A 13755-nucleotide genomic window follows, 5' to 3' on the forward strand; every position below is an offset into this window, starting at 1 on the left:
TCTTCAGGCTGCTGTGAGGAGAAAGGAAAAAAAAATGCTGGGACAGCACTCTAAATACATAATCCCCTCATTAATGTTTTTGTTTATATTCAAGGTATAAAACACTGTGTTGCTAATTTTTAATATCATGGAAGTATAAAATGATTTATAAGATATATTTTTGTGCATGAGGTGTATTTAAATAGCCCATGAAAAAATTTTCCCCTTAGAATTCAGAACTCCATTGTAAAAGAATTGTTTTTTAAACCCGCTGTTGAAATGATTACTTTTGTCAGATAGTATCTCTCAGAAATTGGTTTTTTATTTAGAAACAAAACAAGACAAAAGCAATTGATTTTAATCCAAAATGTATTTTTCCTCATAAAAAAAGTTTCACATACTCACTGTGTCTGTCTACTCTACATAATTTGTCCATTTTTGCTATACCACGTGCCAATTCAAGTTTATCTGGTCACTGCAAAAACTCGTGGCTAATATGTGTAATGCAACACAGGAGGAGGTATTGCTCAGTTCAACTACTCTTACATACTTAAAAAAAATACAGAAAATGTTCTTGTTCACTTGAGCTGTATTCCAGACAGAAAAGTCAAATGAAAAGTCTAGAAAATGAAGTTGTTTTATTTGGTTGCCACAGAACCCTTTGAAGCCAGTTAATTAAAATACTTTTTTTTAAATGCTGAACTCATACATGTTTCCACAGTCAACAGCAGCACTGATGAAGTCTAGACTTCTTTCTAAAGAATAATACTTCCGTCTCTTTTATTTAGCACAACTCTAGTCTTGTGCTTTTCTTCACAGAAAGTAACTTTTCCAACCACCATTTTTAAGACATATTTGTTGGCACACCTATGACAGTTGCTTTTACTTCAAGGGCTGTGCTTTTCTCTTTTCTTGTATCCCAAAGGCTGATTAGAGGAGGATAAAGCTCACTGAATGCAAATGTTGGCCTCTGTAGGTAATTCCGTAGGTAGCTGTGTCCAGCATCACAGTTCATCTCCTGAGAGATGCAGCTGAAAAGACATATCACACTGATCACCCCCAGAAGACCTCCTAGGCAGGCAATGAATGCTGTTACGTTATTCTTTTCATAACCTTTCAGGTCAAGATCCAATCCTTTTGTGGTGACATTAATACATTGTTTTTTATTTTGCTGGTAGATAGTAGGGATATCAATACAAATTTTATATTCAGTTGACGGATTGAGATGTGTGAGATTATATACCTTGACATCAGATGGTATTCGAGCACTTTGAGCAGCATGAGAATTTTCAGTTTTAACAAAAGCAGTCCATTTAACACTGGATTTAAGAATTTTAGAATTTGCCTTCCAAGATACCAGAACTGAATTAGACTGAATATCTTTTATCTTAATATTCAAAGATCCATTATTATCCTGGGGAAAAGAACCATCAACTTTGATCATAATTGACTTTAAGTCAGCACCAACCAGGTTAGTTGCTATGCAAGTGTATAAACCACCTTCCTTTGGAGTTATATCACTTATGTCTAATGTACCTTCAGAATGGACATAAAACTTATCAGAAAGAGTATTAGGCAAGAGCTTGTGGCCTGATGGTGTGATCCAGTAGATTTCAGGCTCTGGCTCTGCTGTAGCTCTACAGTGTAATGAGACATAGCTCCCAGCTTCTAAATCCAGATTAGAAGGAAAACTTTCAGGGGCAATCAGAGGGAGACAAATTTCCATCATTTCCCTGAAATGTACTTGCCGAACATTCTGGCCCTGAAATTCTGGAGGGTCCACACAAAGCAGTGAATCAGGCTCCATCAGTCGAATGCTGGTTTTATTCATATTGATCCAGCGAATAACACAGTCACATCTGATGGGATTACTGTGTATGCTGATTTCTTTGAGGTTAGGCAGGGACTCAATGGTTCCATGGTACAGGGCACTGAGGGCATTACTGTTGAGCATGAGTGATTCAAGTTTGGGAAGTCTGTAGAATGCATTTGGATGTATGTATGATAATCTAGGGTTGTTAGTAGCTTCTATTTTTCTTAGATCTGGTAAATTGTCAATAGCAAGACTATCTATAGAAATCAATTCAGGCATATTATTTATCCCCAACTCTTTTAGGTGTAACATGTTGCTGAAATCTCCTCTTCGTATTCTATTAATAGGATTCTTATTTAGATCCAAAAATTTGAGGTTAATTACCTTTTGAAGAGCCTCATGGGGCACTTTAACAAATCTGTTATCATAAAATGAGATGCTCTCTAAATTGTCTAGGCCAACCAATGCATTATCTGGAATTTCGGTGAGATTGATGCTAGCTATAACAAGACTGCGCAGATTGATAAGTGGCTTAAAGTTCATGTCTTTGATTCTGATGATTGGATTTTCTCCAATCATGAGAATCTCTAGATTTGGAATAGCTTCAAACCACTTACTGTTGATCATCTGCAATCTGTTTGAATTGAGATGAAGTCGGAGAAGATTGTGTAGACCAATGAAGGCTCCTGGTGAAATGGTAGAAAGGAAGTTATGATTAATATAGAGTTCTTGTAAATTGTTTAGCCTGGACAGACATTTTTCAGGCAGCTCAGTAAGTTTATTTTCCTCCAGGTAAATAGAAAGAAGCTGAGGCATCTTTCTTACATTAATATTGGTGACTGAGGATAAGTTGTTTTGTGATAAGTCCAGGCCAGTAAGGTTCACTGGAAAGTCTACCGAGTTTTCAATTTTTGCGATATTGTTGGTCTGCAGCAGTAGGATCTGTGTGTCAGCAGGCAATCTGTCCGGGAAATTAAAAAGACCTAAGTCATTACAATCCACTGTAAGGGCCTCCATATAAATGGATCTTGGTGTAAACCAAGGTCTTATTTCACATGTACATGATGGTGGACAATCCACTTTTTTATCTATAGCTTGTACCAATGCAGTGAGAGCTAGGCCAAGTAGCACCTGAAGTTTGAGTGGCATGTCCTTCATCTTAGCTCTCAGTCTTCAGAAATACAATGGACCTTTAAACATTCCACAACAGTTGCTGTTAAGTTCAATGAGATCTGATTGATAAAGAAAATGCTTGCATTTGTCAAATGATAAATACCAAAGAAATATAATGTTTGTCTTCCTGGAAAAGAGTGTCAAAGCTGCAAAAGCATTGTCCAAAAATTCCGTGCATATTGGAGAACAGAAGATCACTATTGCCTTGATGAGATAAAGTTGATAAACTTTGTGAAGATGGAATATGTATAGATGGTCATTGGAGATTAAGCAATTCATTTATTTAGGAGTAATAATTTCATATCCCATGGTGGATTAGTGTCTGCAACAATGGCAGCATGACCTACAATTTAAGCAAAGGAAAAAATTAGCATAAAAAGGCATGAGACTTTTAATTAATTTAGGCCCCATTGCAAAACTGTCACTTTTTTAAATGATTTTTTGCCCCAAGCTTGGCACTGATACTTTGTACCTCTCAATATCATCTTTTCCTCTGTACAGCTCATATACTTCTTCATTTCTCCTGCTTTGACTGGATTTTCATGATCTGTTTTCTAGTGGCAAACTGGTAAAACAGGAAGTCTTAAACTCAATGTCAGCAGATGACTTAGAATCTTAGCATTAACAATGACTGCCTGTAGGACTCTGGACAAGTCATTCGCTTCTCTGAACCTCAGTGACCTCATCTATAGATATAATAATACTCACATTGCCTACTATGCAGAGAAAAACAAAAACAAAATTTGAATAATTTATACTTGAATATAGAAATAGGACATTATTATTTTATTTGTATGAATATCTTATGTTTCTTACTCAATTATTCTACTTCTGGAAGGTAGACACTATAAAGAAAAAAACTGATTAGTTTTCTACCATTCTCAGAAATTACCTCATAAGATCAGGAGTTTTTCTGTACATATTGTATATTTATTACTGAAGAGATAGAAGGCCATTATGGATAAAGGATCATTCTACAAGTCTGGAAAACATGGTTTCCAGTCCTGTCACTGATATATACTTCTCGTACTACCTGTGTGACCATGGGTAACTCATTTCGACTCTCTAACTCAAGCAAATCTCTATGATTATAAATTACAAATATTTTTCCACTGATAGAGTGAATTTACATACCAGAGTTCTCTGCCTTGATAAAATCAGAAGCCCAAGTCTACATGTATATTTATGTAATAAACTCATCTCTGTCTATCTATCTAGTATCTAGCTGAGAGATACCTTAACTCAAATCATTAACAAAATGTTTGTTAAATGAATAAACACACAGGATTACACATATTCACTTATTGTGCTTTAGATTTAGCCTTTGAATCCTTAGGAGTTCAAAGATACTTTTTAAACATTCTAAAATTCATAGTACTGATTTTTTTCTTGTTGCATACTCTCTTTATAATTACCTTCAGTGAATATGATTTTATCCTTTAAGAACTTGTCTGTGAAAGAAAAAAAATGCTTGCTATTTTTATTATGTAGGCATTTTATTTATCCTTTCCAGTGAAACTGGCATTCTTGTTCTTTATTACACAGACTTCCCATCTCATATCATTGTGCTCCTGCTGTCCTCCATACCTGTGACACGCCATTTCTCACCTCCAAGACTTAGACTCAATCACCATCACTCACAAAAGACTTCTTTTGACTCCCCAGCTAATAATACTTCCTCCCCACTGAAATAACCTTATGGTTACTTTGTGTGTATGTATATGTATGTATATGTATGTACATATATACATATATGTATATACACATGTCTATTTAATAAAATGTTCATGCCTTGACGGTAAGGACTGTTTTGTCTTTGTACTCACAATGTCTAGCTAAGTGCATATACTAAATTCTGAATAGTTGCTGGATTGGCCTATTTCTATGCTAAAGAAATTTTTAAAAAAAGCACAGTGCATAGTACACTGTAAGAGTTAATATATGCTAATTTTTGCTGGCTAAAATTAAATAATCTCATTGAGTTTCAACTAAGCTTGCCAAACTGTGACACCGTTCTCTTAAGGAATGCCAGAGTTGTTCAGAAGTATATTAGTTCAGTGAATGAGGAATATTAATCTTCAGTTGGATTTTCTATTGTTCTTTACATAGCCCTACTTTTAAAAGATTTTTATTATGTAGTATTTTACATAATTACACCCAACATTTACATAGGAGTTTTCTGTTGGCAAAGGTTTTTTTTCTACATCTATTGTCTCATTGGATCATAGCAATCACTCTAGACAGAGTCATATTAAGTGACTTACTTGCTCATGTTCATGTGACTAGAGAATCTGAGGAAAGATTTGAACTAGGGTCTTCCTAATTCCAAGTATAGCTCTCTAGCCACAACATCATATGACAGTGACCATCTCTTCTCTTCCCCAGGATTGAAGTTCCACCTTTATGTGCATGGTTCTCATTTTAATTTAATGCAATATATCCTGATTGCTCTTCTGAACTCCAGAGTCTATCTCCAACTCTTTACAGGATAATACTTATTATCCTCTTACTACCTCAAACTCCAAATATCTCATGACCTTTGTGCCCTAAGTCCATTCCTTCGGAGCTCACATTTCTCTGAGGCTCTATTATTCACTCTGTGACCTATGTTTATACTTTTATAGTTAATGTTTTTGTACTTTTCTCTTCCATCTCTCCTATCCAATTCCATTGCTAAGTCCTGTCAACTCCACCTTTGCCAAAACTTCTTTTGTAACCATTTTCCTCACTATTCCTCCTAGCATCATTATAGTGCACACCTTATTACTGTGCTCCTAACTTTGCCTCCTGGTCTGTTTTCTTGCTTCTACTTTCTACCCCAGACCTCTAAACCACCATGTCACATTGCCAGATTAATGCCTTTTGTGCATAAATTTGGTTTGATCACTCCTGCACTTAAAATCTTCACAGCCTTCCCTTGTCTACTAAGCGGCTCCAATTCCTTCACCTGGCATTCAGATTCCCCTATGTTATTTTTTTTTCCTTTTGAGGTCTTATCTCATTTTATTCCATGCATGAGATATAGTTCTACTCTGTCCCAATGCATATTTTTGCTCATGTTGCTCCCTATTCCTGGAATATCCACTTTCCCCTCTTTATCTGTTGATACATGAAAGTACAATTACAATGTTACCTGGTCTCTGAAACCCTTCTCAACCCCACATTCTCACCACTCCACCTTTTTTCCACACTCACATAATTATTGGGTCACACCATCCCTAAGGCACAAATATCATGTAATAATGACTGTCATGATATTTGCGCATTTGTCTAATCTCTTGTCTAGATCTTTTGAATCATCTGATTTATTCTCAGTGCTATCCAAAGCAAAAATTCAAAGTAAACTCCACTTATTTTATATTTACCCAAAGATTATTGATATTATCTTAGTTATTTACACTGAACAAATGTCTTTAGTATATAAATAATACACAATTATATGGCTCTTCTTCAAATGAATACTCATGTCTTTCTAAAAGAAACATGAGTAATCTGACACATGTAGCTATAATTTCTATAGATGCAACTTCCTAATCATTATTGTAGTAATGAGTTATTTTCATTCCAAAGTCTTTCCTGAAACAATGACATAAAGCAATCAACATTTTACTATATACCTCTACTTTTTCTCTTCCTGAAAACACTGTGATAATGTAAAACTGCATAGTTGCTTTATTAATATTGATAAATATATTTCAAAAAGTGACTTCTCAGGATTGAGAAAAACACTATTTTGTATCTTCAGAGAAGAATCTTAAACCTTTGTTATTGTCTCTAAAAAATTGGTAGATAAATACATAGATCTCTTGGTTGAACTCTTACTATGTGTCAGGGACTATGCTAAGTGCTGGAAGCACAAATAAAAGCAGGCAAGAAAGTCCCTGCCATTAAAGAGCTTCCATTTTTATGGGAAAAAGGAATCACAAAGGGGAATTTATTCCTCTAAATAAATCTCAAATATAAAAGAAGAGTTGGAAGGTAGGAATGAGCATTTGTGCCGTGGCATGGTTTGAAGCTATAGGGAATGGCATGTGTAGATTTTGACCCCTATAAAATAAATTGAAAATATAAGTGTGCCTCAGTTTCCTCATCCATAAAATGAGCTGGAGAAGCAAATGGCAAGCCACTCTAATACCTTTGCTAAGAAAACCACAAATGGCGTCAAGAAGAGTCAGACATGACTAATCAACAAAACAAAAGCAATATAGACTGAGCTAGCATTAGAGCTTCCCATTTTCCTTTGTTAGCTGATGACAGATATTATCCTTATTTTGCATTTTGGTTATATGAATTGATCATGATAGCATAACTAGTCAATGCTCAAGTTGAAATTGAAACTCGAGTGTCTCCAGGTTTTTAGAGAACTCATTATTATCTCTTCCATACTATGCTACCTCTCATAAAATGAGGGAACTGCATTAGATAGCACTAAGGTTCCTTCCAGCTTTGTTATTTTATCAGCATAATTTTCCTGCAGAGAGACTACTTCATCCTCCTTCAGGGGGGACAAATCAAATTTAAAAAAAAAGTATTAAGTACTTTTAGCATATCTTTGGCAAGTGTTGCCTATGTTGTATATTTTTATGGTATCTGGAAGGTCCAGTAGTTATTTTTTATTTTAATTTGTTTCTTTGTTTGTTTTATAAAATCTTTATTATTATCATTTCTAATTATGCTACTTATACAGTTAATACTAACAGCCATCCCGTTGTGACCTAATCTGAGTTGCAGCTTGTCTACAGGTAAGTAAATTCAAAGATCTCTAAAGCAGTGATGACATGATGAGGTTAGTTTCTCTCCAGTCTTTTGGAAGAAATCTCCAGTAGAAAGCATGATTGAAAGCTAGTTTGAAATTTTGAATTTTTATTATAATATTTATGATTTCGAGGTCCCTGGCAAGAAAAAGAATGTCTTTCACTAACAGAATGTTTGGGAAAAGTCAACATCAGAGATAGTCAGAAGGCAAAGTTATTCTTTATTTCCTCTGCTGGATTTGTAAGTCCCCTCTACATTTTAAAGTTTATGAAAAAGAGAATTGTTCTTGCTTCTAACTCAATAATTCCTTTGTGTTATATGAAGACATTTACATTCAATCAGTTAATATTTATGGATGACAACTTAGACTTAAAGCTATTCCTGAAGTGAATTAAATGTGCTTTGGTGTTATTTTTAATTTATTAGATTTTGCCTCTGTATATCATACTAATAACATAACACACAATAGTACATTTAGCCCTATTGAAATGCTTACTATTTTGTGTAACTTTTTGACCAAATGTGTTTCTGAAATGTGTTTCATTTTATTTAATTTGGAAATTCCTTGACACCTAGGACCATTCTTAGTAGCACTTAGGGAAAAATATATGCTAATTTCTCAATAAATATCCATTGATTAATATTTTATTGCATGGAGATATCTATTGCTTATAGCATGGTGGAAAGATTACAGTATTCCATTTACTTGGATGGGCAAAAAGTACATTTTTATTTTCATTACTCCTTGGTTTGTTTCGTAGCCTATGTATTTTGTGTATTTAAAACATTATTCTAAGAAGTAGCCCATACATATCAAAAGACTGCCAAATGTATCCATAACACAAAAACAAATTAAGAACTCTTGGATGAAAGAATGCCAGACTGTCCCAAAAGTTTTTATAGTTACCATTTGTGTATCAGGGTGGATAGTTATGACCTCATACTTAATAGTTGAAACAAGAATACAGAAAAAACTGGCTGAGAAGAGCTTTCCATGTCATTCCACGAAACCAATTTGAGATGTGTTACATTCATCCATTGTTTATGAAACAATATGTCAATGCTAAAATGTGACTTTCCTTGACAAAATATTTTGGAATTTCCTTATAGAATCTCAGGGTATTGACTAATTTTCCCCTTTGGAGATTAAATTTCAGTCCATGAATGGAGAAACAATTTAGGCACTATAGAATGAAAAGATCATTTGAATTGTTTAAAAAATAAATTGAGGTTTTGCATTCACTATCTTGTGACTTTATAAGTTATATTTTCCTTAAGTTTGAGAAATGTTATCATTAATGACTATAAACTTTTACATTGTAGTAGAATATAATTAGTTTTTACCTCAGTGGGGTGCCTATCCACATTTTTGCTAAGTGTTCATTATATTCTAGGAGAAATTTAAGTTAAAACACAAATGCAGTCTGGAAAATTTATCATTCAATTCCTGTGTCTTTAGATGAAATGACTATTTAAAATAGCTATTATTTATATTCACATAGCAAAACCAAACAAATGATTTTTTAAAATTCAAAATAGATTTCCTGTTGAAACCTGAAGTGCTGTAATAAAAAATTGGCATTTTAAAAAATCTGAAGTCTTTAGGAAAGAATTATTATTTCAAGAAACAATAAGGTCAGGAGGACCTGAGTTCAATGTGATCTCACACTCCCTGAACAGGTCACTTAAGCCCAATTGCCTCAAAAAAAAAAAAAAAAAAAAGGAAAGAAAAGAAAAGAAGGAAGGGAGGAAGGGAAAAGAAATAATGAGGGCAGACAAAATGAAAAAATTTTAAAAGGATGAGAAGAAGGGGGGAAGTGAGAATTTAATGAAAATAAATTCATGTCACAGGTTGTCGTGTCATCTAAACCAATTGATTTTTAAGTGATGTGGTTCTCTTCCCTATCTAGCTCTTATATGCCTCATTTTAGAAGATCCCATTTGCCTTTTCTATTAGTTTCCAAGTCAACTGGTGCTTTCATGTCACAGTAAAAGAAATATCTAATTAGATTCTAATGAAAGGTCAGGAAGTCAATGTTGGCGAATTGTCTATTGCTACTAAATATATTTTCTATAGTCTGAATAAATGACATATAGAAATCAGAATCAGCAACAAAATAAATATCATAAGTCATCATTTTTTTCAAAAATATTAAGTATTCCTATAAAATTGCTATATTTTAAGTATTACTCCAAATCCCTTTTGCAATTGAAATCATCTTACCTCCCCCCCCCCCCAAAATAGCCAGATTCTGAACTCTGGAAATGCTTGGCAAATAGAGTGAATACTTTTTGATTTAGAAATTCCAGATGCACTATAGAAAATTCAGAGTAACTAAGGTAAACCAGAAGAATTCATTTATTCATTTAGAACAATATATTTAAGAGTTACTAAATGTGCCACCAAGTATATAGTAAAATAATTTTTATTTACATGAGTAGATAAGATTTCTTCATGATCTATTAGATATGATTTTCTCTTTTTGATCTTTTAAATAGATGGCTAAGATTTTTTTTTTTTGTATTTACCATTATGATGTAAAAAATGCCTGATGGACTGGAACAAAAAAAGTAACTGTTCACGGATTTAGCCTTGAGCATATAATGTAACATGTCTTTAGATGTTATCTATTTATGTAAGTCTTACTGAATTTGAAGTCTTGGTAAATTACTAAAGTTCTCTTAAATTTGGGGTGTGTGTGTGTGTGTGTGTGTGTGTGTGTGTGTGTGTGTGAGAGAGAGAGAGAGAGAGAGAGAGAGAGAGAAATCACACACATACCACATTTAATTGCTTTTACTAATATGCCCTGAGCTACTTTGAATTCTGTGACCCCAAGAGTACTAGTTTTCTTAAAAACAGAGTCTGTTTTCATTTGATTTTAATTGCACTCCTAGAGTGGCCAGCTCACCAAGGGACATCACCATATTTAGGGATTGATGTTGCCTACAGAATATGAATACCCTCAACATTGTTTCTCATCACTGGAGTAATGGACATCTAAGAACAGATTCAGAAAGACAAAAAGGGGTAAAAATGCATCAGATTTTGGCAATCTTTCTTTTTCCACTTCAGTGGTCAGACGGTGATAAAAGTGGAAATGTAGCAGTTACACTGCAGTGGGCCCTACTGGCAAAAGGGAAAAGAGTTCACTTTACAAGGACCAATTTAGAGGTGGAAGTACTTTCAAAACACAGCTGCTCCTACAAAGCTGCCTTTCAGATTTGTTCATAGAAGAACAGTCTCTTAATTTCGGCCATCACAATCATTTCAGAACTTTTTCTGGAAAATAGCCCTGACCAAAACGTTGATTGAAAAAAAGAGGAAAAAAGGCATTTTATAGATAGAATCTATCTGACCTTGTGTGTATCACTATGTAAGCATTAAACATTTCAGAACAAAATATGAAGGTAGAACTTTATTTCTGGTCATTATTAAACATGTTCAGTTAAATCCCAATTTTTAAACATTGAAGATTTTCTTTTTTTTCCTACCTTTTTTTGTCATACCCATTTATTGATCATACAGGAGGAAATTTAGACCTTTAACACATTTTCAAGCTTAGGAAATTTTTAGATAAAGGACATGTAACTCTCATTCTCCTATATACTTTATTAACAAGTATTTTACTCAGCATGCCAATCCAGAGACTTCAGAACTTCAAAACTGTGGCTGCCATTTCTATTTCTACTGGTAATGGCATCCCTCCAGGGAAGAAGTTATGAGGAAGGGGTAAATTACAGAAAGATTATGTATTTTCTTTTTAAAATAAAAATAGGGAGATGTGAGAGGAGTGGTGTAAACAGTAGTATACTCTTAACATGTGTGCACTTTCATTAAACCATGTCCTTTTCCTTGATTAAAATCTTGCCCTCATAAAGATTAGCAACAACTTATTTTCCATTAAGTTTGTTCTTTTTAATTGTTAGGCCCTATAGTATTAATTAAGAGCATCCAAATGTCCCTCTTCCTAGTTTGAAGATGCCTGATTCATAGGATCATGTAGTTAGGTATAGTAAGATCCTCTAAGGCAATCTCCTCATTTTACGGCTGAGAAACTGAGGCCCACAGAGTGTAAGTCACTTGCCCAAGATCACACAGAGAGCAAGTGGCAGAGCTGGTGTTCAATCCTAGACCCCTGAATCTAGCACGCTTTTCAATGTATTGAAAGCACAAATAAAGAATGGTTAAATGATGCTAAAGGTTTAAGACGATATTAGTGAATTTTCATGAGCTATTAAAAACTGTTTCTCAGTGAAATCCATTTATTATACATTAATCAGTATTCAAAATGATGGACATAGAATATCAAATTTAGCAGCCAAGGGATGAATATTTATATGTCTTCATTGGGAATCAGGTTAATTTTCAAAAAGATTTTAAATATATTGTAAAAATATGATATTACTAAATCTGTAATGTCTAGCCAAGTAGGATTTGAACAGGTAGAGTTTAAAAGATATATTTTTTCTTAGAGTTTGTGAGATTCATTGTTCTGTAGAGTATGTCCATTAACTGCATAAGAATATTCAGTGACATAAGACATGGTTTAAAAGAGTGGAATAGTTTCTCTAATTCAAATGTCTATTTTTATTTTGTGAATTTCTCACTATATCTTTTATTTCTCTTTTTGGCTCCCAGACATAGATTTTTGCCTGAGGGAGAGCCAAAGGCTTGAAATGTTTTATATGAGAAGAAGACAAGATAAAGTCTCACATTAGAGCCCATTACAGGAAAGCAGCATTAGGAATTCGTTATGATACTGAATGCCTGATACTTGTGAACATTCTAGTTTTCTAAAAATGAAAATTATTTCTAGAAGCAGTTAAATATGAAAGTTACCCATGGGAAATATTTAGTCTTCTACTGGTTAAGGAAATTTATTTTTTAGTTTTTCTCTCAACCAACAATGATTCAAACGTTCCTATGTCATCTTTCCCAGTTTTTCGAGGAAATGAAAGGCCAAGAAAATGAAGCAGATGAAGAAAGCAGGAGAATTCACTTCAATACTTGAAATCATAGTCTTTCTGTCATAATTTTTCAAATCCCAGTCAAGGGAACTGTGGGACACATCTCATATTCTCTCATAGAATTTAGATCTGCAGAGAATATAATAAATTATCTCATTAGCATCCTCATTTTATAGATAAAGGAAACACAGTTGATTAGGTATAGGACTGGTAGTAAGACCTGAATCCTTTAACCCATCCATTGTGTTTTTCACTATTCTTTACGATAGTCTAGAAATAGGAAAGATTTTTCCCATCAAAAATCAGTGGGAAAGAGATATTATGTTAGGTGGCCTCAGTTCAATAACTAATGAAGACAAAGAGTAGCCATGACTACATTAAGAAGCTCAATTTTCTTTTGTACCAAATTACAAGCTGAATTCATTTGTGTAAAAAATTTGAATTTACTTTTCCCGTTATCTGATTTTATATTCCCTTGTTGTATGATTTTGGCTTTCTTTTCATGTATAATTGAAGTTTTCATATCCTTTGGGTATTGTTGACCATTTGAATGGATGCCATGCCATAATAGTTGTAGCAAATGAGTCATTGTGAAGACCATTTATTTTTTCCTGGATATTAAAGCTGGGAGAAATCCATATTTCTCTTACTATTAAATTCTAGTTCATTTGTTGAATTTGAATTTATTATTCTTAAAGAAATTCTTTGTGTTTACAGAATAGTCTGTCTCTTAAATGGTGACAAATTAAAAACTGGAAATTTAAGAGAAAATAATTTGAACTAAAATTGAAAAACTATCCATAAAATCAAAAACATGATTTTATTTCCCCCTCAATACATTAACATATAGCTTACTTTTCTCAATAGTCTCAAGAAGTAAAAAGATCTGGAATATTTGATTTTAGTCATATACTTTGAACGATTAAGGCATTTAAAATAATTTTGGTTAGTTATATGCAATTCTTCTTTTGGTAAAACTAACTTAGTTTATAATCATGTATATACACAACAATATGAAGGATAAATTTGTTAGCTATCCAGATAATTTAGTCACTTTACTAAATACA

The 13755-nt window shown here is 33.5% G+C and overlaps 1 protein-coding gene across 1 annotated transcript in view; it reads right to left on the reverse strand.

Moving 5' to 3' along the window:
• Positions 1–283: 283 nt before the first annotated feature.
• The window catches only part of LRRN3 (leucine rich repeat neuronal 3), a 57960-nt gene continuing 44488 nt past the window's right edge, over positions 284–13755 (reverse strand). The window contains exon 2 of the mRNA XM_072653026.1: positions 284–3308. Within this exon, the coding sequence (XP_072509127.1) occupies positions 824–2950 (2127 nt within the window). The 5' untranslated portion in view covers positions 2951–3308 and the 3' untranslated portion in view covers positions 284–823. The remainder of the gene's footprint in view (positions 3309–13755) is intronic.

The sequence above is a fragment of the Notamacropus eugenii genome, chromosome 3 (assembly GCF_028372415.1).
Source record: "Notamacropus eugenii isolate mMacEug1 chromosome 3, mMacEug1.pri_v2, whole genome shotgun sequence".
Classification (NCBI taxonomy): Eukaryota; Metazoa; Chordata; class Mammalia; order Diprotodontia; family Macropodidae; genus Notamacropus; species Notamacropus eugenii.